Source organism: Taudactylus pleione, unplaced genomic scaffold (genome assembly GCF_031769625.1).
Source record: "Taudactylus pleione unplaced genomic scaffold, aTauple2 ptg000436l, whole genome shotgun sequence".
NCBI lineage: Eukaryota > Metazoa > Chordata > Amphibia > Anura > Myobatrachidae > Taudactylus > Taudactylus pleione.
Genome location: NW_028284838.1, coordinates 3,764,994 through 3,791,072, shown reverse-complemented (window position 1 = coordinate 3,791,072; position 26,079 = coordinate 3,764,994). Strand labels below are relative to the sequence as shown.

Sequence of the window (26,079 nt, the reverse complement as noted above, 5' to 3'; positions counted from 1 at the left end):
GGTGGACACTAACAGTACTGTGGACATTTCCTCTCATATATGTCTTCCTTCAATCTGATTGATCCTGCGGGTCCTCTGCAAATTGAAGTTGAAGGGAGGCACAGTGGCTTCGGATTGGCTTTGGATTGGCCACAGCGGGCATGGTACATGGATCTCCTAGGCCTCTCCATGGACAACCCACTGCATCTACATCTACGGCTGGATATTCTATTTTAGGGCCCCTACTTCCATCCAGATGTGACTTGCTTTGATGGGGTGGCTCTTGAGACATCTGTACTGAGAGCGATGGGGTTTTCTAGAAGGGTCATTCGTACCATGCTTAATTCCCGGAAGCCCTCTTCAGCTCAAATGTATTACTGCGTTTGGTCCCAGTCTCATATCTTCATCTCCAGTTCTCATTCCAACCTGCTGTTTAATAAAGACATTACATTACTGTCCTCGCCTTTGGGCCCATTATACTCTACAGTTCATCTACCTCCGCACAGAAATACATGAGGCTCTCCTGGCTCAAGCCAACCAGTTTCATCTACACCTTCCAAGTTTCCTCTTCAGCCTCCCATGCTTGTTCTTTCCAATCCCAAACCTAAGGTGTGACATTCTCAGACTTGAGTGCCTTGTCTTGTTGCTACCCATTTCTGATTTTCCACTCGGATTGGGCCGTTCTGTGAACCCACTTGGATTACCTTCCCAAGACTGTGGCTCGATTTCACATCAACCAGAAGATCGTGGTCCCGTCTTTCCAAGTTCCAGATTCTTACCAAGAGGAGTAAGTCAAATCTGTCAGTGGTTTGGCCACAGAACTTAAGTTAGGGACAAAGTGTCTGTAGTACCCTGCAATCCCTAAGAAGGCCAGGATCTGTCTCTGGGTTGTGGACTGGGGCCAGTCTTGGATTGCTTTTACCTTCGCTGGTTCAGGCTTTACCTTACCTCCCCCCACACAGTGCCCCAGGTACTGTACCTCTGACATCTCTGTTTGGCACTTGTCTGCTCTGATGGTCAAACCTGCCCACCGAATCCTCTCTAACATCAGTTCCAAATGCCTCAGGCGATCTTCCCAAGTAAGGCTGAAGATGGCATTGTAATCCAAGTAGGCCTGAGCAAAATCTCTGTACCTCTTCAGCATGTCCTCGACAATGCTCTGGAAGGTGGGTGGCGCATTCAAGCTAGGCACCGTTTGTACTTGAAATGTTTGATCTGCCGTGGCCCGAACCCGCTCCATATCAAACTTTTATATTACAAATGGTGCCTAGCGCCGATCACATTTAAAATGAGCGCCTAGCGAAGCCAATAATTTCAAATATGGCGCCACAGCATGGGAGTTAACCCCTACAGTGCTGCGGCTGCCATCGACCACGTTATTGTAGTTTTCAACGTGTGTGTATGTGTGTGTGTGTGTATATATATATATATATAACTGGAGTTATGGACTGAATAAGTCTTCTAATTAAATCATCTGAACCATCACACAAAATATTTTATATTTGAATTTACTAAGTTTGTATTATTATACATTAGAGCCTTCAGGTATCTCTTATCATTTTTATTTTTTGAAGCCCACTAACAGGGGTTTCACTTGAGGTGCTGCTTCTAGGTCTTAGTACGAGATAAGGGATAACTTATTTTTTATTTGTATGTATAATTATATATACAGACATAGCCAGCGGCACTCCAGGCAAAATAAATACAGAGGCAGGTAGTTTACATCAACGTTTCGACGCTTTAATGCATCGTTTTCAAGATACAAAAACAAGTTTAACAAGGTACTTACATACCCTCCACCATACCAAGTGCAGACGCCGCGGCATCCGGGTCCGGCATAGAGACGCCCACTAGTGACATCACCAGCGCGACCCGTTGCCGTGGAAAACATAAACACAATGCCGGTAAGAAAGGCCAGTTGCTGGTAATACAAATATATTGCTGATCTAGCAGAAATGATCGCACAATATAAAGGAAATATGTTAAATGAACATGACATATTGCTGAGTACAGGCTGCTTCTACAAATCCCAGACATACAGCGATCAATTAACCCTTCGTTAGTACATTTAAAGTGACAACATATTGAGAGAATCTACACATATTGACCACTATAGACTCAAACACAATACATAAAACACTGGAAAATACATCACTGCCCGAGCAGCCACCCGGACAGACATCCGTAGTTACTGCAACATGGCAGCGATGTAAAATACTCTGCCGAATCTGATGAAAATGGCTCTAAGGTCTCACTGAACTATCAAAATATAGGTAAGTAAATAGGTACATAAAAAAACCCTACACTACAGAAAACTATGAAGGCCCAAGTTCTCATTCAGCCCTTTCGGTTGTAATGTTCCCAATCTGTGAATCCAGCGAGATTCACATTGTAATAATTTTTGTGATCTATTGCCCCCCTGTGACCAGACAGGTACATGATCAATAATGATATAACGGAGTGTAGCTAAATTATGTTGTGCTTCCACGAAATGTCTTGCCACCGGTTGTTCGCTGACACCCAGTTTAATGGCTGTCCTGATGGCTGACCGATGTAAAGCCATCCTCTCACGTAATGTGGGGTCTGTTTTCCCGATATAGCTCAGACCACAGGGACAGGTGATCATATATACAATGAATTTAGTTGTACAGGTCACTCTGTGTCTGATACTATATTTCTTTCCGCTATGAGGATGGTAAAATGAGTCACCAGTTGTCATGTATCTGCAGGTGAGACAGTTGAGATATTTAAAGCATCCCAATTTAGAACTAAGGAAGCCCTCACAATCCCTATTAACCAATATCACTGATGTCAGTTCTGACCACCCAGTTACCGGCATTGTGTTTATGTTTTTAGTTCACATGATGCCACGGCAACGGGTCGCGCTGGTGATGTCACTAGTGGGCGTCTCTATGCTGGACCCGGATGCCGCGGCGTCTGCACGTGGTATGGTGGAGGGTATGTAAGTACCTTATTAAATTTGTTTTTGTATCTTGAAAACGATGCATTAAAACATTGAAACATTGATATAAACTACCTGCCTCTGTATTTATTTTGCCTGGAGTGCCGCTGGCTACGTCTGCATGTTTGGTTGCTGGTTCCCGGCTATCCCCAGAGGGCACCCTGATCTTGTGCAGTAAGTGGGAGTGCCATCCACACTGTGTATATAATTATATATATTTATATATATATATATATATATATATATATATATACATACACACACACATATGTGTGTGCATTTCTCTAATTCATTTTTTTATAGTGCCATTAATTTGCATAGTATATAGTTTAGTGTTATTTGTACTGTTATTTAAGAAAGATGCCACCAAAAAGCATTTATGGTCTTCTGTCTTGTTTAATAGAAACTCAAACAAGACAGTCACTTGCAAATACTGTGGTACACAGGTTGAATCACTTCAAATCTAAAGTGCCATCTTGGAAGCAACCATCCCCATATATTGTAGACTCCTACTCCGGGGCCAACTGAAAGTAAAATTAGACTTGTGAAGGTAGAAAAACTTCCTGTAAAAGTCATCCAAGCCTCAAAAGCAAATGTTAATTTTACTAAAATCAGTGCTTGAAGTATGTCGGTATACAATGGTATGGTATATTGGCACCTCAAGCACTGAGCAAGATTCTCATAGTGTGATGAAAACGTATATACATATAGATAACGATTTCATGATATATTTATTAGAATGAATGCTCTCTAAACAGTAGAAAAGAATTGTGTATATAAAAACAGTTTCACAATGAGTTACAGGTATTAGCTATTCTTATGGTGATTTAATCTATAAAAAATATCTACAATTAAGGTATTGTGTGTGTATTCTCAGGCCCTGATTCATAGCCGGACGCTCTGACCGAGCGCTCACTCTGAATCAGGGCCGGCCTTCTTGTTTTTTAGAGCGGTCTCCTGGCCGCTCGCATAGCTGTGGGTGAACACCCACAGCTATAGAGAGCGGCCAGGAAGATGGTCGCGATGGTCAAGACCATCGCGACCATCGGGCTTGCGACGAGACCCTTGTGGTAGGGTCTCGTTGCCGCAAGCCCAAGAGAGATTTCAGCTCAAACAGAGCCGAAATCTCTCCCACTGACATCACTCGTGATGTCAGTGGGGCCGCCCCCAAACTGAGGTGTTCACATGGGAACGCTTCCGTTTGGGCAGCCACTCCCCCGGCCCGCCCACCAAAGGGGGCGTGCTGTCACTCAACATCGACAGCACGCCCCCTTTGGTACGAAAGCCGGCTCCGTCATGCGCACTGGGCCACCATCGACCCGCTTGCGAGCGCGTAGCGCTCGCGAGCGGGTCTGAATCAGGCCCTCAGATCAAGGAAGGTGCAGTTGTATGAAAAAAAGTATCCAAAATGAAGCAAGGTTTCTGAAAAGAAATGTATCTGTGTCAAAGTGCAGTGTGAATAGTAAGGCATAAGAACCTGAATCACTGTGTCTTCATAAATATGCAGAACATATATGAGACTATATAAAAACAAAATCATACATTTCTAAATCATAAATACTTTTGTTAGATATTCTGCAATATTCATGTGTTGCCTTGGGGACAATTGGCACAATGGATTGTATTATGTAAATACTGAGAAAATCTGAATGCCTATTCTGAGTTATACATCATGTGCGGCCGTTACTAGGCCTAAGGTAACTGGGTCATGGCAATGGTGGGTTATCCTCTCCTGATGCCACTACTGTAATCATCTAAGTATACATGGGGTTCAAAGCATGTGCAGTGAACACCTAATTCAACAACCCAAAAATTATCTAACATCTTCACAGCTCCCTGCTCTATCCCAGCCTCTCCTGCAGCTCGTAACAGAATTATTTTTGAATACACAGCTACAGTATTACCCCTTTCAGACATACTGAGATTCCTGGGATTTTGGCCTGCCTCGGCCAAAATTCCCGGGTCTCGTGTATGTGTGAAAGGTACCTACCCGGGAACACGTTCCCGGGTAGCCGACCCTGCAATTGACCAGGGTATTTCCCGGGACTTAAGTCCCACGAAGACTACCCTGCTCTAGTGTGAATGGTGCAACCCGGGGATTTTACTCCCGGCTGCACCAGGCAGCTTCTGATTGGCCCTGGCTTGGACTGAGCCACTGGGGAGGCGGCACCAGTGGCCCATATAATCTGCCCCCTATCCCTGTAATTACTGCCGGTAACAGCGCCCGCACCCCCCCTCCTTCCCATACTCACCGCCGGCAGCACTGAGATCAGCGGCTCCCCTGTCCTCAGCCCCAGCCGGGGAACTTTCCAGCTGTCACCAGGCAGAAGTGGAGGGAGAGATTACAACCTCCCCGTATTCTCACTGCTGCACAGAGCTGCGCTGGGAAACTACAGGTACAGGGAGACACTGCTCTTTCACACATGCTGCAAACGGGAGAGGGGCTGGGGGGAGACAGAGGGAGTAGGAGCAGATATTTTCAGTGACCTGTCCCTCTGTCACTTTCCCCACCTGTCCCTCTGTCACTTTCCCCACCTGTCCCTCTGCCACTTTCCCCACCTGTCCCTCTGCCACTTTCCCCACCTGTTCCTCTGTCACCACCTGTCCCTCTGTCACTTTCCCCACCTGTCCCTCTGTCACTTTCCCCACCTGTCCCTCTGCGCTTTACAATCCACTTTAATCCACTGAAAGGGGTCTACCTGGGAATTTCCCGGGTAGACTCTGTAGTGTGAAACGGGGTCTCGTGCAAATACCTGGGAATTTGCACAGGAGAAATTCCTGGGTGTGAGCAGGAAATTTCCCAGGTCGTATGTCTGAAAAGGGTATTAGTGACAGATTACATTTCCTTCACTTAAAAAATAACAACATGAGTGGGGTTTCAGAAGCCTTCTCAGTAGGAGTCCTGGCATTGGTGAGCACCTGTAACATTCATCTCTTGCTTCTTGAAAAGTAAATTTGACTAACATTTGGAACTGTTCATAACCACATTGATTTTCTACATTGATTTACAGGTGGGCTATGCCTCTTCTTGCTCTGTTCTCAGTGATAAGTTCCAGTTCCCATCCTTTCTACGCACTATACCCAGTGACTCAGTCCAGTCCAAAGGATTTGCCGATTTAGTCACCTATTTTGGATGGACATGGGTGGGAACAATAGCCGCGGACGATGACTACGGTAAATACGGCATAAAAGTTTTTAAAGAAGAGGTTGAAAAAAATGGTGTATGTATTGCTTTTTCTGAAACACTCCCACGGATATATAACAAAGACACTATAAATAGTATTGTGAAAGTAATACGTGCATCAACAGCCAATATCATTGTCATATTTTCCTCAGACATTGATCTTAGTCCATTAATGGAAGCCTTGGCAGAAACTAATATCACTGGGAAAACCTATATGTCCAGTGAGGCCTGGACAACGTCAGCACTGATAGCTAAACCACAGTATTTCTCATTTCTTGGGGGAACCATTGGATTTGCTGTTCGTAGAGCAGAAATACCAGGGTTTGAAAAATTCCTCCTAGACATACATCCGGAACATGGGAATGATGACCTGGTCTACGAGTTCTGGGAGGAAGCCTTTAACTGCACCTGGTTTACACAGAAAGCGTCTTTTTATACTAATATAAGTATAGAAGCAATAGTCGCAGGACGGAAAAGAAATATATCTCCTATACCCTGTACTGGAAGAGAGAACCTTACAAAAATTCTAAATACATACAGTGATGTGTCAGAACTGCGTATCACATACAGTGTTTACAAGGCTATTTACACCATAGCCAATGCTCTCCATGATTTAGATAGATGTGTGCCTGGTGGTGGGCCTTTTACAAAAGGGGCATGTGCAAATGTACTTGATTTTGAACCATGGCAAGTAAGTATCTGTCTAATAATATTTAATGTATATTTGGAGGTGGGTGGTTTTGTGGTTTTATATAATCCAAATGTATTGTAGAAACATATATATATATATATATATATATATATATATATATATATATAGAACCATGTGTAGCCCAATATAATTGTGAATGTTAACAATGTAGAGAAATTTTTACATAAAAACAAATATCATATGTTTTTCTGCATAGTGGGCGGGATGCAGCAACGGGAGAAATGCAGTCAAACCCCGAAAATGCGGGTTTGACCGCATTTCTCATATACACCAAGCCCCAGAATGCTTGGATGCGGTGGGTAATGCTATCTTCTGATGATGTTACCCTATAGAAGCATATGGGCTTCTATTTGGAGAGTGCTGTGAGAGGGATCCAAACGGTGTGCGCATATGCAGAAGGATGCCAGAGGGACTTCTGGGGCATACAGAGAGAGCGGTCTTTTGTGCTTTTATTCATGCATAACGGTGTAACTAAGGGTGGCGGGATGCATCGCATCCCGAATACGATGCATCATGCATCCCACCCAGTTCCATTAAATTCAAAATACACATATAAAATAAAAATGCGCATACCTTATATATAAAAATAATTGGTCTGTTTGTGTGTCTGTTTGTCTGATTATGCATTTGGACAGCCCTGCACCGATTGAGATGAAACCAATGCGAATTGGTCCAGTTGGATCCTGGCCAGGTTTTAATGGGGTTAGGGTCCCAGTTGGACCTCCCATTGGTGTACGATGGGCAGAACTTTGACCTGGGGAGACTGTTCTCAGCCTTCCACTGGATGGATTGTGAAGAAAACTTCACAGAGTGGTAACATTGGATCCTAGAAGACATATTAGGGGTTTATGTCCTGGTCGAACCTCCCGTTGGTGTAAGCTGGGCAGAACTTTGACTTGGGGACGCTGGGCAGAACTTTGACCCAGGGAGCCTATTCTGGGCCTTCCACTGGATGGATTTGGATGAACACTTCGCAGAGGGGTGGCAATTGGTCTGGGATGCCTAAAGGAGTGGTTGGGGTCCCGGTTGGACCTCACAGCGGAGTGCGCCGGGCAGAACTTTGACCCAGGGAGTCTGTTCTGGGCTTTCCACTGGATGGATTTGGACAAAATCACATACAGATATGTCCTTTTGCCTCTTTGCTACATACATGTCAAATTAGGCTATGAGGCGTGGGCCTGCGAGCAGATACGCACGCTGTTTTGATACATGTGAAGCGCACTCTGGTATCCTGTTATGATACATGTTGAGAAGACTCTGGTGCCCTGTTATGATACATGTGAAGCAGACTCTGGTGTCCTATTATGATACATGTGCAGGGGTGCCAAGACAGGAGGGAGCGGGTACTAATTACCCAGGCCCGAGACTGCTGGATGGGCCCGGTGTGGGCCCGGGTTCAGCACCGCTCCTCCTACCTCTTACGTCACAGCAGCCCAGTACATGCTGCTGTGTGCTGGGCTGCACTGGGAGACTGCTGCAGCCAGAGCAGTCTACTATGCCTATGGGGGGAGTGATCATGCTGATCGCGCCCCCCATTGGCTATTCGCCGGGCTAAGGGGCACACAGCGCCCCCCCTCCCCAGGGTGCAGCGCCAATGCAAAAATATTTTTCTCTAAGGAGGTGTGGCCACGCCTCCCACGTTTAAGCCATGCCCCCTGTCACCTGGGCCCGGCGCAGCTGTTAGCGGCCCTGTACATGTGGATCAAAGTCTGGTGTCCTATTATGATACATGTGGAGCAGATTCTGGTTTCATCGTGGACGAAGCCGTGGATAACAGCTAGTAATAGTATATAATTCAAATTCATATATATTCATACGTATTATATTCCATAGACAAAAAACCTTACGGTTTCACATGTCCCATTAAGGCTTCTTAGACATGATCTGAAATTTCACAAAATCTTCTGAATTTGTGCCACTCAAACTAAAAAAAACAATGAAATTACGATCATTAAGGCTGACGCCTTAATGGACGTGTTCCATGCGCAATACAGATATGGTATGCCACCACACCCTGTGGTTAACTGCAGATTCAGCACTCTCACAGAGTGAGATTGCTATCACTCACAAAATGGTGGAGCTGCTAATTCACAGAATTGTGTGCTCATTGTAATACTAACACAGGTACCAGCAAGCAGAGAATTTTGGGCCCACTGGTACTTGTAGTACACCTGTAAAAGAAATATTAAAATGAACAGACACCATTTTTTAAAATAAAATGTATTTTATCTGCACCTTCACCTTGGGGGGTGCGGCCTTTAAGCTCTTTTTCATGGCAGGCGCCCACCTGCCAGGGCTTTGGCGTCTTTGCCTGGCGGGCTCCAACCCACTAGGACTTCTGCCTTTTTGCCTGGTGGGCACCAATCCGCCAGGGTTTCGGCATCTTCACCTAGTGGGTGGCAGCCAGTGTCAGCTCTTTTTCATGGCTGCCGCCCATTAGGGCTTCGGAAGTCTTCGCCTGGTGGGCGCCAACCTGCCAGGGCTTTGGCATTTTCACCTGGCGGGCACCAACCCGCCAGGGCTTCGGTGTCTTCACATAGTAGGTGGCAGCCTGTGTCAGCTCTTTTTCATGGCTGCCACCCACTAGTGCTTGGGGTATCTTCGCCTGGAGGGCACCAACCTGCCAGGGTTTCAGTGTTTTCACCTGGCAGGTGCCAACCCGCCAGGGCTTCGGCGTCTTCATCTAGTGGGCGGCAGCCTGTCAGCTCTTTTTCGTGGCTGCCACCCACTAAGACTTATAGCGTCTTCACTTGATGGGCGCCAACCTGCAGGGCTTTGGCGTCTTTGCCTGGCAGGCACCAACCCGCCAGGGCTCCAGCATCTTTGCTTGGTGTGCGCCAACCTGCCAGGGCTTCGGCGTCTTCACCTAGTGGTCTGTGTCAGCTCTTCGCCCAGCCTGTGTCAGCTCTTTTTCATGCCTGCCACCCACTAGGACTTCCAGGGTCTTCGCCTGTTGAGCGCCAATCTGCTAGGGCTTTGGTGTCATCACCTAGTGGGTGGCAGCCTGTGTCAGCTCTTTTTCATGGCCACCACCCACTAGGACTTCCAGCATCTTCCCCTGGCAGGCACCAACCAGCCAGGGCTTCGGCTACTTCACCTAGTGGGCGGCAGCCTGTGTCAGCTCTTTTTCGTGGCTGCCACCCACTAGGACTTCCGGCATCTTCTTTCTTCAGGAGCTCTTCCTTGCTTTCTCCCTGCCGTCGGACTGGCAACCCTTCTCCTCGGGAGAGAGGATGATGCCTTTGGAGAGGCAGAGGGTGACAGGAGTGAGAGGGTGATGGTGAGATAGTGATGCAGTGGAGAGAGAGTGTGAGGTAGTGGGTGATGGGGAGAGATAGTGGGAGATGGAGAGGCAGTGGGTGACAGGGATGAAAAGAGAGGTTGACAGTGAGAGGCAGAGGGTGACGCCAGGGAATGGATGACAAGGGGAGGCAGTGGGTGATGCTAGGGAATAGGTGACTGGTGGGAGGAAGTGGGTGACACTAGGGTGAAGTAGTGGGTGATGTAGAGGATGACTGGGAGAGGCAGTGGATGACAGGGAGAGGGTGACAGGAGTGAGAGGGTGATGGGGAGATAGTGATGCCGTGGAGAGAAAGGGCAAGGCAGTGGGTGAAAGGGATGAAAAGAGATGTTGACAGTAAGAAGCAGAAGGTGATGCCAGGGAATGGTTGCCAAGGGGAGGCAGTGGGTGACACCAGGAAATGAGGCAGTGGGTGATGCTAGGGAATAGGTGACAGGGGGAGGAAGTGGGTGACACCAGGGTGAAGTAATGGGTGAATCAGAGGATGATGGGGAGAGGCAGTGGGTGATAGGGAGAGGGTGACAGGAGTGAGAGGGTGATGTGGAGATAGTGATGCAGGGGAGCGGCAGAGGGTGAGGCAGTAGGTGACGGGGAGAGATAGTGGAAGACGGAGAGGCAACGGGTGACAAAAAAGCTCGATGGGGACAGGCAGTGGATGACAGGGAGAAGGTGATGGAGAGAAGCAGAGGTTAATGTGGAGTGGGTAATGCCTTGGAGAGGCAGTGGGTGACAGAAGAGAGATGGTGATGGAGAGGTAGTAACGCAGGGTAGAGGCAGTGGGTGACAGAAGAGAGATGGTGATGGAGAGGTAGTAACGCAGGGTATAGGCAGTGGGTGATAGAAGAGAGATGGTGATGGAGAGGTAGTAACACAGGGTAGAGGCAGTGGGTGACAGAAGAGAGATGGTGATCGAAAAGGTAGTAACACAGTGGGTATAAGCAGTGGGTGACAGAAGAGAGATGGTGATGGAGAGGTAGTAATGCAGGGTATAAGCAGTGGGTGACAGAAGAGAGAGGGTGATGGAGAGGTAGTAATGCAGGGTATAGGCAGTGGGTGACAGAAGAGAGAGGGTGACGGAGAGGTAGGAGCGCAGGGTAGAGGCAGTGGGTGACAGAAGAGAGAGGGTGATGGAGAGGTAGTAATGCAGGGTAGAGGCAGTGGGTGACAGAAGAGAGATGGTGATGGAAAAGGTAGTAACGCAGGGTATAAGCAGTGGGTGACAGAAGAGAGAGGGTGATGGAGAGGTAGTAATGCAGGGTAGAGGCAGTGGGTGACAGAAGAGAGAGGGTGATGGAGAGGTTGTAACGCAGGGTATAGGCAGTGGGTGACAGAAGAGAGATGGTGATGGAGAGGTTGTAACACAGGGTAGAGGCAGGGGTGACAGAAGAGAGAGGGTGATGGAGAGGTAGTAATGCAGGGTAGAGGCAGTGGGTGACAGAAGAGAGATGGTGATCGAAAAGGTAGTAACACAGTGGGTATAAGCAGTGGGTGACAGAAGAGAGATGGTGATGGAGAGGTAGTAATGCAGGGTATAAGCAGTGGGTGACAGAAGAGAGAGGGTGATGGAGAGGTAGTAATGCAGGGTATAGGCAGTGGGTGACAGAAGAGAGAGGGTGACGGAGAGGTAGGAGCGCAGGGTAGAGGCAGTGGGTGACAGAAGAGAGAGGGTGATGGAGAGGTAGTAATGCAGGGTAGAGGCAGTGGGTGACAGAAGAGAGAGGGTGATGGAGAGGTTGTAACGCAGGGTATAGGCAGTGGGTGACAGAAGAGAGATGGTGATGGAGAGGTTGTAACACAGGGTAGAGGCAGGGGTGACAGAAGAGAGAGGGTGATGGAGAGGTAGTAATGCAGGGTAGAGGCAGTGGGTGACAGAAGAGAGATGGTGATCGAAAAGGTAGTAACACAGTGGGTATAAGCAGTGGGTGACAGAAGAGAGATGGTGATGGAGAGGTAGTAATGCAGGGTATAAGCAGTGGGTGACAGAAGAGAGAGGGTGATGGAGAGGTAGTAATGCAGGGTATAGGCAGTGGGTGACAGAAGAGAGAGGGTGACGGAGAGGTAGGAGCGCAGGGTAGAGGCAGTGGGTGACAGAAGAGAGAGGGTGATGGAGAGGTAGTAATGCAGGGTAGAGGCAGTGGGTGACAGAAGAGAGATGGTGATGGAAAAGGTAGTAACGCAGGGTATAAGCAGTGGGTGACAGAAGAGAGAGGGTGATGGAGAGGTAGTAATGCAGGGTAGAGGCAGTGGGTGACAGAAGAGAGAGGGTGATGGAGAGGTTGTAACGCAGGGTATAGGCAGTGGGTGACAGAAGAGAGATGGTGATGGAGAGGTTGTAACACAGGGTAGAGGCAGGGGTGACAGAAGAGAGAGGGTGATGGAGAGGTAGTAACACAGGGTAGAGGCAGTGGGTGACAGAAGAGAGATGGTGATGGAGAGGTAGTAACGCAGGGTATAGGCAGTGGGTGATAGAAGAGAGATGGTGATGGAGAGGTAGTAACACAGGGTAGAGGCAGGGGTAACAGAAGAGAGAGGGTGATGGAGAGGTAGTAATGCAGGGTAGAGGCAGTGGGTGACAGAAGAGAGATGGTGATGGAAAAGGTAGTAACGCAGGGTATAAGCAGTGGGTGACAGAAGAGAGAGGGTGATGGAGAGGTAGTAATGCAGGGTATAGGCAGTGGGTGACAGAAGAGAGAGGGTGATGGAGAGGTAGGAGCGCAGGGTAGAGGCAGTGGATGACAGAAGAGAGATGTGATGGAAAGGTAGTAACGCAGGGTAGAGGCAGTGGGTGACAGAAGAGAGAGGGTGATGGAGAGGTAGCAATGCAGGATAGAGGCAGTGTGTGACAGAAGAGAGAGGGTGATGGAATGCAGGATAGAGGCAGTGGGTGACAGAAGAGAGAGGGTGATGGAAAGGTAGTAACGCAGGGTAGAGGCAGTGGATGACAGAAGAGAGAGAGTGATGGAGAGGTAGTAACGCAGGGTAGAGGCAGTGGGTGACAGAAGAGAGAGGGTGACGGAGGTAGTAACGCAGGGTAGAGGCAGTGGGTGACAGAAGAGAGATGGTGATGGAGAGGTAGTAATGCAGGGTATAGGCAGTGGGTGACAGAAGAGAGATGGTGATGGAGAGGTAGTAACACAGGGTAGAGGCAGGGGTGACAGAAGAGAGAGGGTGATGGAGAGGTAGTAATGCAGGGTATAAGCAGTGTGTGACAGAAGAGAGAGGGTGTTGGAGAGGTAGTAATGCAGGGTATAGGCAGTGGGTGACAGAAGAGAGAGGGTGATGGAGAGATAGTAACGCAGGGTAGAGGCAGTGGGTGACAGAAGAGAGATGGTGATGGAGAGGTAGTAACAAAGGGTAGAGGCAGTGGGTGACAGAAGAGAGAGGGTGACGGAGGTAGTAACGCAGGGTAGAGGCAGTGGGTGACAGAAGAGAGATGGTGATGGAGAGGTAGTAACGCAGGGTATAGGGAGTGGGTGATAGAAGAGAGATGGTGATGGAGAGGTAGTAACGCAGGGTAGAGGCAGTGGGTGACAGAAGAGAGATGGTGATGGAGAGGTAGTAATGCAGGGTAGAGGCAGTGGGTGACAGAAGAGAGAGGGTGACGGAGGTAGTAACGCAGGGTAGAGGCAGTGGGTGACAGGGCAAGATAGTGGGAGAAGGAGAGTGTGTGATTGGGGAGGCAGTATACGACAGCAGTGAGGCAGACATAAATGTACTTACAGTTGGCTTGGGTGGATGGGCCTACAGCAGAGCAGCCAGGCTGGCTGGTCCAGGACTCCAACAGCAACGCCGGGCCGGGTTAAGTGGGCGTGGCCTAATCATGGGAGGCTTGGCCACGCCACCTTAGAAAAAAAACACCTTTTGTTTTGCACCGCCGTGAAGCGCCGGGGAGGGGGGCGTTGTGAGCCCACTTAGCCCGGCGCATAGCCAGTGGGGGGAGCGATCAGTGTGATCGCTCCCATTGCAGACATAGGAGACTGCTGTGGCTGCATGTGCTGGGCTGCTGTGATGGCGCTCCTGGGCTAGACTGCTTGAAGGCAGTGACACACAGGAGCTGCACCTCCTCCAGCCGGACCACGTCCTTTATCATGGAGCGGCAGTGCAGCAGCATACTGGCACACAAAGATGTGTCAGTTTGACATAATATAGCCGTCGGGCCCCGATGCAATGCACCGCCGCTACATCCAGTAGGGCTGACTGGCTGACCTAACACCCAGCAGCCACTGTATAATAAATGCCACTGTCTGGCTCCGCTGGGATCTGACATTTAATCCCAGCGCTGGCATGGGAGTGATTATTACTGCCCTCTACCCAACAGTGCTTTCTCAATAGTGGCTACAGTGCTGCTGACGGGATGCAGGCTAAAAGGCAGCCATCTTGCTGCACCCAAGTGAAGCCACAGTGACTACACCTGTTGGAGGCTCCTACTGCGGCTGCGCAACAAATTGAAAAGTCCTAGCTCTACAATGGTGCATTCTTGAGGTAATAGTTTAAAACTGTAACTTTCTAATTTACCTGAACCCCAAGAGCTTGTACCCTGGCACAATAGCTACCTAATAAACAAACCCCAAGTCTAAATTTGCCACCTACCCTGAGTTTTGCCTTCCCAAATACCCCCATAGACTACTGCAGAAAAGTGTTTCTAATTGAGAATGCCAGAAAAATGTGACAGTTGGAGCTTTAGATTACTCCCAAATCCTCATTTTTTTATGTTTATACCTGCCCCTACCAAATTTCAACCCGGTACCTCTTATAGTTTTTGAGGTGTACCCCCTTAAACACCCTGCCCCCCCCTTCGGAATTCTCTATGGAGAAATCCATTTTTTTAGATGCAGCCTTAATATAACATTGAACTACAACTTTATGTGGCTACAGTAAACTGTTATAACCAGGTCAATGATTATTTTTTCCTTCCAACCCCACTAGTAGCTAGCCACACATCTTTGGCGGCCAACCACATCCACACCCACTGAAGTGGCATTGCCAGATGCCACTTGTGTCTGGCAATGCCTCTCCAGTGGTGCCTCTGTTCAGAGGCATAACTAGAACCAACTCAAGGTATGCTCATTAGTAGTGCCCCCCAGATCACAGTATATCGCACAGTGCCTCCAGATCACAGTATACAACAGTGCACCCCCGAGTATGCCACACAGTACCCCAGATCATAATATGCCACACAGTACGTCCGAGATCACACAGTATGCCAAGCAGTACCCCCCAGATCACAGTATGACACACAGTGCTGCCCAGTTCACAATATGCTACAGTGCCATTATTACACACTTCATCCTTTGTTACCTCTCTCCTCAGAATGTGTTTGGTGGGAAATTGCTTTCTCCTGGATATCATGCATGCTGAAGCTGCACAAGATTCAAATCCAGGCTGGTAGAAAGGGACCTAGGAACCATTTACAAACTACTCTCAGGACTCCAAATAGTTCACATTTGCAGGTCACCAAAGATCCACAGGTGGAGCTAATTATTTCACTTGTGATTCTGTGAGACCTGGAAAATGTGAACTATTTATGGTTCTGAGAACCGAGGGCCTGATTCACTACAGATCGCTGTTGTGATCGGCAGGTGTGATTGCGCACACGCAGGTCTGCTGTGAAAATATGCTAATGAATGAAATCACACAGCCAGCATACAGAACGCCCACTACTGCTATCTCACATCTGTAATACCTTGCATTCCTGCGTATACATCGGTAACATCAGCCCCTCACGCACAATTACAGCAGGTCTGACCTTACTCAGAAATTGCTAACCTTGTCGCACACAGTGAGTACTCAAACTGCGTATGCCGCTGCAGTGGCTAATTTATGCACGCCCAAGTATCGCCATTCAAATGGACTGGCACACCTGCATTTCTCCTCCCTCTCCCACGTCACCACCTCCAAATGCTGATCTCCCATCACTCGCTCCGGGATGGCTTTGTATCTGCATAAGTGATTGCAGTGTGATCGTAACGCTAACTTACGCACGCACGCTGCGGTGCATACGCACCATCGGCCAATCTGCATACGCTGTTGCAATTGGGATCCGTAATTAAGCAGGACCTGAGTTTGAGAACCTATGCATAAGCAAATGCAGGGAGGTTTCCGGTTGCCTGGAAACCCCCCTCCTCAGCCCACACCATGATGACCACAATATAAAAAGCATTTAATACTAAAGTTGCATGTTTTAAGATCCCCTCAGTGTCACATATGAAATAATTAGCACCAACTGTTGATCTTTTAAAATGTGTGAACCAGGAATGAATACACCTGTGCACCAACTAGGGGATCTGGAAAACATGCACTGAAATATGTCATCTATAGGGTTAATTATTAATATTGTATAATAATACACTATCTAGTGCATGAAGAGACCAATCTGTACATATATGCCCAGGGCCCCAGGCTCCCAGACTTGCTCAAATGATCTGGAATGGAGCCCACATCTGAAATAAAAACATTAAGCTCAGACAGGATGGCCCTACGGCTGCATATAATGGCATTCTGTGATTGTTACTCCTGTATATATGTCAAAATTATTACATACACTATACTTCGTATGACATATATTACAGCTGCTTAAGTGCTAATTATGCCCTCTTCATGGAATGGCCCTACTCACATTAAAATCAAACATCTCTGGTGTATTCAATGCAGTGTAATGCATAGTGATGCTGAGTGTCTACCGAATACACATACAGCATCCAACGAGGTGCAGAAAAAGCAGGCCCTCTATTGTGTTGGGGTCCATTACAACAGCACCCTCTGCACCCACTATAGTTATGCCCTGTCTCTATTTCATGGTATTATATTTCCTCGGTGGGCCCTTTAAGCTCCAGTCTGACATTGTTTCTCATGACAGCCCTGGGCACTTATTGCAACCCCAAATTATTTACAGATAGCTTTACAGAGATCAGTCATATGACAATAAGGATGAATACAAATCCACAAATTCTCCACAAAATTGTTGATTGTCAATTTGTCAATTTATTTCACAATTTTGGGCAATAAATGTCTTTACTTTGAAAGTGTTCTCAGCTCTATTGGAATTTAGACAAGTTTCCATGACACCAATACCAAGTACAGAATACTACTGTTCTTTGTGGCAATCAGTGTGTTGTAGTGAGTAGGGGTGTAGCGAAGGTGGTTCCAGTGGAGCTCCTGGGCACTGGAGATCAGCCATTCGACAGGGGGCAGAGCACCTGCTCAGCTGAGAGAGAAGCACATAAAGAGATCAGTACCTCCAGACATGGGGCATGGTGTGGCCGGAGCACCACTTGTGGCTCCCTTCCCATGATCACCCCTGTCACCTCCTCTTCGCCACCTCTGAGATGGGTCCCATCTACCACCCTGGCCCTGACATCAGCCGGTCTGGTTTGCATGGAGGACAGAACATGGCAGTTGTGTCTCTGCTGCTGAGGGGAGGCCTGAGCATGGTGTTGCTACTGAGAGCCTGGGTTGTGGCACAAGGTCATGCCTGACTGCTCTGCGTCACATACCAATAAGGGGCATTACTGTAGCACATGTATAAGGGGCACTACTGTGGCATAAGGTGTGAAAGGTGCACTACTGTGGCATACTATGTATAAGGGACACTACTGTGGCATAACATGAATAAGGGGCACTATTGTGAGGCATAATGTGAATACGGGGCACTACTGTGGCATAATGTGAACTATGGGAATTACTGTGCATAATATGAACTGTGGGGACTACTGTGTAGCATAATGTGAAAAAATTGATAAAACTGTGACTTAACATAAGTTAATGGACACTGCTGTGTGGCATAACGTGCATTGTGGGCATTACTGTGTAGCATAATGTGCATAATAATAAAAACAAGAGGCACTACTGTGGCGTAGAGTGAAAAAAAGACATTACTGTGTGGTGTAATGTGAATAAGGGGCTCTACTGTGTAGCATAATGTGAATAAGGGGCTTATATTTTATTAGTGGAATTACTTTAGTGGGTTGGAATATATCTACCCTCCATGCCCCAGTTTGATACTGCCACTAATGTTTATTTTTACTTCCCTTTAATTTGCCCTTACACGCTGGACACGCCCCCTAAGTGGCACACTTGGGGGGAGCGCAGTAGCAAACACATGCTGCAGGCACTATGGCTACATGCTACAGTGTGCAAAATACTGTAAAACAGTCTGCTAATGCTGCATACTGGAACTGGAACTTTACAAGTACAGTACATATAATCTGCAGCCAGAAAACATAACATAAAATTATTTCTGCACTCATACTTATACCTGCAACAGTGGATCACTCACAATCAGAGCACATCTGACATTATGTTGTCTTCCTTTTAAACAGACAGGACTATACAGTATAGTGTACTGAAATCTGTAAGCTCTGCGTCAGTGCATATAAAAACACAGGGGGTTCATTCTGAGTTGGGAGCAAAGCAAAAAATAAGCAAGTAACTTTGTACCTTGACAAAAGTATGTTGCGCTGCAGGAAAATCTGAAATGTTTCTGTAACATAATTCTTGGGTATGAGTGTATATGAGTCTTGCGAACACTCATCTCTGGGAATTGAGTATGGGCCTATAGGCAAACTAACTGCAGCAATTATTTATTGGTTTACATTCTGGTTTTTGAAACTTTCTAGAAAACTATTTTTTTGTAATAGAGATTTCATACCTACACTAAACAGGCTCACTTGGCACAGAATTACAGGGGCATCACACATATATATTATATACACACAAATATGAAAGACACACACATGTACACAAACTCACAAGATACGACAGAGGGGACTGTTCATTATCACTATTGGGCACATACTAGTTTCTGCATGGGCCCTTTCACTATTAGGGGAGCAATGTGGCCACCTAATATTAGCAGACTCTGAAAACTGAAAGGGGATCTAAACCATCTTCAAATGGCATTGGTTCCCGGAGCCCCTCTCCTTCCTATGGGAAAGCGTTCCGGATTGTGAAGAGAGATCCAAACGGATCCCTTTGCCTGTGCGTGACCAGGGTTAGGCTGCTACTAATTAGTGGCATAACTGCATGTGTAAGGGATTGTGAGAGAAGCTGCTTTTCCATCCCCTGCTCCAGTAGTTATGTATCTAACAGTGCAACATGCGGTGAGTTGGATACTTAATTATTGGAGGCAAAAAGGTCCCTGATAATGAATAGGTCTCACAATGCTTTACTTTAGTTTTGACTTTTCCAATTATAATTTCACACCACAGAATGACCGGGTGACTTTTACTAGGGTAATATAAAAGTGGAACTTCTAAATCATTATTACATACATAGTTTAAACCATTGTCTATAATAAATCTTGAAAATAACCATACATACATATACTGTACATACATACATACATACATACATACATACATAGACACATTTTGTTTGCTGCAATATTTATATGGTATCTCTGTGTTCCCCAACAGCTAATGTACTACTTGAAGAAGGCTACATTCACCATTTTCACAAATGAATCTCTGAAGTTTGATGATGCAGGAGATGTAGCAGGCTATTATGACATCTTAAACTGGCAGTGGCACACCAACGCGACCCTGTCCTTTGTCAAATTCGGGCATTATATATCAAATGGAGGGGGTTTTGAGCTAAAGATAGACAATAGTTCAATATTCTGGAATACCCCAAACGGACTGGTATGTACGATGTATATGGAACAATATATTTTCTAGACAACAGGCTAAACAACATAATGGACTATGGAGTGTTTAAGGTTTCCCAAAAAAATGTGACATCAGATAGTATTTTATTCTTATTAAGAGACTTCCAGAAAATGAACTCATTATCAGGGGATTGTTTTAGGCTGACCTCATCTGTATAGTTATTATTGGAGTTTCCCAGCAGCCATATTTTATTTCCTAAACAACTTATATGTTCATGTTGCATGCCTGGTTAAGAAGCCATAACATTATTTATTACAGCACACAATGCTGAAGGGAAGGCTGCTTATAGACCATTAATGTAATGAGATTTGAGAAAATTAAAAACATTTGAAATGAGTAGATGTGGGTTCCGGGAAGTACAGTAGGCAACTAGAATAGCTGAAAACTGTGTCCCCTGGTGACTAGTGAATCCTAAAATATGTTATGGAGGTGTAAGATAATGTACCATTAGTATTTAACACTTTATTGTGTGCAACAGAGTTCAATAGTGATGTCTCATTTTTGGCCTTCACTCTAGCCTCCAACGTCTGTTTGCAGTAACAGCTGTGTACCGGGTACAAGGAAAGGCATCAGACAAGGAGAACCGGTGTGCTGCTTTGACTGCATTGCATGTGCGGATGGAGAAATTACTAATGAAACAGGTGAAAAGCAAGTTTTATTCCTGTCTCTTATACCACTTTTATAAATAAATTCTGGGTCTGACCCGGAGGTTGGAACTTGGTTCCAAACCGGATCAGACCAGGAATTTAGCTGGCGCCGACCCAGGATATTCACGAGTTTGCACCGTTCACACCGGAGCCGGGTCTGCAGTGACCCGGCTTTTCCGGCGAGGAAGTGGACGCTTGGAGACGGCGTCATCTGTAAGCGCCACTGAAGCCGGCTGGTCGGCCGGCATGCGGCATGCTCCAGGTCATCGTGACCCGGATTGCACCATTTACATTGCAGGGTTTCACGGGTCATTCCCGTATTAAACCCTGCAAGTTACCTGGGTTGGATTGCCAGGTCACTCGACCCGGGAATCCAACCCTGTCCCTTTTTACACAAAGGAGCTACCCGGGCTAACCCTGCAATAACTCGGTTTTTAGCTCTGGGTGTAAAAGGGGTATAAATGTTAGTAGTAATTGGGGATAACCACCTTTTGATCACCAATTCTGCTGCAAAATAAGCTACAAATGTTGCACTTGTATTGCAAATTTTTTGTTTTGAAGATGTTAGTAGCACAATACATGTGGAAAAAATGCTGCAAAGTAAAGGCGAGTATCCACTACCCGATTAAACAGAGCGATTGAACGATAACAACATCGTTATCCTTCAATCGCTTGTTAATTGGGCACAAATCGGGCAGTTTAATGTTGAAAACGACCAGATATGCGCACTCCCGCTGGTCGTTTTTTACTTCTATTATCACCCGAACATGCTGGTCAATCTGCCGATAACGACAGATTGGCCATGCTCGGGGATAAGAGATCGTTCAGTGTAGGCACAGCACAGACTGTGAAACGACTGCACGATTACAATGTCGTAATCGTACAATCGTTTCACCGTCTGCGAGTGGATACGCACCTTAAGATTGCTTTCAAAAATAGAAGTGTTAATAGTTTATGTTTATAAATTAACAAAATGCTAAATTAATAAACAGAAGAGAAATCTAAATGAAATCAATATTTATGCAAGAAAATAACTCACAATGTTGGTTGTTTTACAGATGCGAGAGAATGCATATCGTGCCCCTCCGACTTTTGGTCTAATACATACAGGAATGAGTGCGTGCTGAAAGAAGTGGAATTCTTGGCCACAGATGAGGCTCTGGGAATAACTCTAATATTCCTGGCTGTCTTTGGTGCCTCTCTGGTTATTGCCTTCACAATTATCTACATAATGTACAGGGAAACAGCTTTAGTTAAGGCAAATGACCGCAGCTTGAGTTTTCTGATTCAAATATCGCTGGTATGTACTTTCATGACGTCAATCCTTTTTGTCGGGAAACCAGAGCCATGGTCATGTATGGCACGGCAAACTACCCTCGCCTTGGGGTTTTCTCTGTGTCTTTCCTGTATACTTGGTAAGACCATTGTTTTAATGTTATCGAAGAGAGCTGCTAAATCCAAGATGTCTGATAAATCCAAAAGGATAGTCATGAAACCTTTGTATCAAAAAATTGTTGCAGTGGTTGGCCTAACAATAGAAGTTGGAATATGTACAACCTATCTGATTTTAAAGCCACCTTGGGTTTACAAAAACATGGAGTCCCAAAATATCAAGATAATTCTCGAGTGTAATGAAGGTTCCATTGAACTCTTGTGCTCTATGTTTGGGTTTGACGTCTTCCTGGCCATACTGTGCTTTATAACTGCCTTTGTAGCTCGGAAACTGCCAGACAATTTCAACGAGGCAAAATTTATCACTTTTGGCATGCTGGTCTTCTTCATTGTTTGGATATCTTTTGTTCCAGCTTACTTGAGCACAAGAGGGAAATTTAAGGTAGCTGTTGAAATATTTGCCATCTTGGCATCAAGTTTCGGTTTACTCGGTTGCATTTATGTTCCGAAAGGATATATAATTCTAATAAAGCCGGAAAGAAACACAGAAGAAATAGTTGGTGGCAAAGCAGCCACTAATGATAAAAGTGCCCCAGCAACGTCAGCCTCTATTACTAGCGAGATTAACAGTACAACGATATCCACGGTTGTGCTTGATGATTAAAGCCAGTGCATCTACCTATGTAGTTCAACTCAAGGCCTTATCTAGCTAATGAAGAGGTGTAAATAATACTTTCATTTTTTTGTAATTCTAATGGAAAATTGTGCTTTTCAGAAATGTTTACTTTCATTCAGGTCTATTTTGAAGATAAAGCTTAAATATATATATTTAAAAAAGAAACAGAAACTGAATGTTAAATAACCCTATCTTATAATGTTTTAAAAAATATTCTGACTAATACATAATTAATTTAATTAATTAATTTCATTAGTTGAGTTTTAAATAATAATAAATAATAAGCATTTGCATCATATCTAATTTTATTAACTATAATATGACTGTAGTAGAAAGAACACTGATTATAAACTAGTTTGTTTTCAGTGAGGTGTACATGGGTAGTCTGGGATGTGGCTAGAAGGAAGGGTTATTTATATGTTATTTACAATAGAATGATGAGCTAGCTGGTGGGATAAATTGGAGCAAATCTTGTCTGTCTTAATCATTATACCTTCAATTTTTTACAACTGTTTTTGAAGAGAATTTCTGGACCTGAAGATTTGGGTCCAGGAAAGTAATATGACATCTCACATGTCATATGAAAACTCTGACCGGTTCCCAACTAGTCAGCAACTGCGCAATGTTACTCATATAGGGGTATTCAATATGAAACGTAAACTTCGCCGTCTATGCGGGTAGAAGTTTTCGCCGCACATCGGAGCTTTTGCCGGCGAAAAGTATCGGGCGTGCCCCTGATTATACCCGTATTCAATATGAAATCGTCGAAAACGGCACCCGGCGAATGTGAAATCAGCGAAAACTTCGCTGATTTTTGGGGATATGACCCTAACACCCCCAAAAATATGGTCTGACATGGGGGATCACTCTGGATACCCCCGATTAGCCCTGCTGAAGGTTTTTGGGGTCTTTAAACGGGCTCAATAGCTGCTATTTTGGGGATTTGGGAAGGTGGTGAAGAATAATATTTAGAAGTTTTTTTGGCAAAAAATAAGTAGTCCCAGCAAATTTTGGGTACTTGAAAATGGGGGTGAGCATATTTAAAAGTTGCTAAAGTGAAGTTTTAAAAAATGTGAAAAATCCACCTGGCGCAAACACCTGCAATGAAAAAAACACCTGGGGCATACTTGGGGACCCCCCTAGATTGTAGTTCGCTAGTTTTTAACTTTGTACCCCCATATATTTTTTTTCGTCCCCAAAATGAAAGTGCTTTTTTGGGGTCTCCTGAGGCTTTTTTTTTTAATTGTTTGACACGGTTTACCTTTGGGGGACTGTCTGAAGGTTGCAGGGTGGTTTCCAAAATGTTGCACCCCAAAACCCCAATTCTGCACTTTTTTTCGCCACCCATTCCTTGGTGATACTTTTTCGCAGGGTCGAATGCAATATACTTTTCGACCGGCAAAAAGTTTTCAAATTGAATACGGTGTAAAAGTAAAAGCGGCGAAAATGACGTCATCAGAGCGAAAACATCGCGGAAACGGCGTTTTCGCTCCATATTTAATAGCCCTAATAGTGTCCCATATAAGCAGTGCCTCTGGTTATGATGAAACTGGTTTGACAGAGTCATTGAAAACAGTTTGTGATCAGCGTAAATTGAATAAAGGCCAAGCAGAGCTAGATTTATTCGTATTGTAAAGAAAGTTCTGCAGAATAATGAATTTTACATATTGTTTCATTTCTGATACAATTGGAGGAATGCTCAAAGGAATTTGGGAAAATGTTGCTGGATTGTAAGGTTTTGGCAGATCACTATAGCACTTTGCTGTGTATTACTTTTTATGGGGCAAACACAGGCTTTCAAAGGGCGGGGTGTCAATATATATATATATATATATATATAGATATATATATATATATTTAAGATATCATTTGGTACGTAGTGAATTTGTTAGTTCTGAGTTTAGAACATGCAGAATATTAGCCTTGGGACATATACTGTAGCTATTGACATCGACACTGCTTTCTTTTCTTCCCTACTTGACTCACTTCTCTCCCCTATCATCTCTTTCTGCTGCGCTGAACAAGCTGCTTCCCTATACAATGCCTCCCTTACTTCTGCTCTTGAGTCTGTTGCTCCGGCGATCACTACTCACCCTCGCAAATTCACACCTCAACCCTGGCATTCCAAATGCACCAGATAGCTGCAAAAATGTTCACGAACTGCCGAGAGACAGTGGAGAAGATCACGCTCTCAGGCAGATTTTCTCCATTTCAAATTCATGCTGTCATCCTACAGTACTGCCCTTTCCCTCTCTAAACAGTCATATTTCAAGAATCTCATCTCCTCCCTGTCCTCAAATCCCCAGCGTCTCTTTTCCACCTTCAACTCCCTCCTCTGCCCACCCCCTCCTCGTCTCCCCTCCTTGCTCTCTGCCACTGACTTTGCTACCTATTTCACATCTAAAATTGATTCCATACATCAGGACATCATATCCAACCAGTCCCCCAGCTCTCCACTTCCTCCTTTCCCGGATCACCCATCCCCATCCATTTTACAGACTCTGACATCCTTCTCCCCTGTGACTGGAGAGGAAGTTAAGGCCCTTATCCAGTCCTCCCCCCCCCCTTCCACCTCTCCCCTCGATCCTATCCCCTCCCACCTCCTCCGCTACCTCTCTCCTTGTGCCTGCTCCCATCTTGCCCAGCTCCTTAATCTCTCCCTCTCATCTGGCACTGATCCTTCTGCATTCAAGCATGCCCGTGTTTCCCCCATTCTTAAAAAACCTAACCTTGATCCTAACATTCTCTCTAACTACCGTCCAATCTCTCTCCTCCCTTTTGCCTCCAAACTCCCTGAGCGTATTGTTTACAACCGCCTCACCACATTTCTTTCCTCCCACTCCCTCCTTGACCCTTTTCAGTCTGGCTTCAGTTCTCTCCACTCCACTGAAACTGCCCTCACAAAAGTCAGCAACGACCTCCTTGCTGCCAAATCCAAGGGCCACTACTCACTGCTCATTCTCCTTGATCTCTCTGCTGCTTTTAACACTGTGGACCACCCTCTACTGCTGCATATACTTCACTCCCTTGGTCTACGTGACACTGCTCTCTCCTGGCTGTGCTCCTACCTCTCTGACCGTTCCTTCTCTGTTTCCTCTCATGGTGACTCCTCCCCCCCACAGCCTCTTACAGTAGGTGTCCCCCAAGGTTCTTTTCTTGGACCTCTCCTATTCTCTCTCTATACGTCTTCTCTAGGTAAACTCATCAGCTCTTTTGACCTCCATTATCATCTCTATGCTGATGATACTCAGATCTACCTTTCCTCACTTGATCTTTCCCCCTCTCTACTGACTCGTATCTCTAACTGTCTCTCTGCTATCTCTTCCTGGATGTCCCAGCGATTTCTCAAACTTAATATGTCTAAGACTGAGCTGATAGTCTTCCCACCCTCCCACATAACATCATGTCCCACTATTTCTTTATTAATAGATGGCATTACTATCTCATCTAGTCCCAAAGTGCGTTGTCTTGGAGTCATCCTGGACTCTTCCCTCTCCTTCAAACCACACATTCAGAACCTCTCGCAGTCCTGTCGTTTCCATCTCAAGAATATTTCCAAGA

The 26,079-nt window shown here is 45.7% G+C and overlaps 1 protein-coding gene across 1 annotated transcript in view; it reads left to right on the top strand.

Annotated features, from left to right (window-relative positions):
* LOC148505818 (vomeronasal type-2 receptor 1-like) overlaps positions 1 to 22,506 on the top strand; it is a 76,544-nt gene extending 54,038 nt beyond the window's left edge. Inside the window, exons 3-6 of the mRNA XM_088447642.1 lie at positions 5,953 to 6,816; positions 19,552 to 19,776; positions 20,321 to 20,444; positions 21,509 to 22,506. Of these exons, the coding sequence (XP_088303768.1) occupies positions 5,953 to 6,816; positions 19,552 to 19,776; positions 20,321 to 20,444; positions 21,509 to 22,506 (2,211 nt within the window). The remainder of the gene's footprint in view (positions 1 to 5,952; positions 6,817 to 19,551; positions 19,777 to 20,320; positions 20,445 to 21,508) is intronic.
* The last annotated feature ends 3,573 nt before the right edge of the window (positions 22,507 to 26,079 follow it).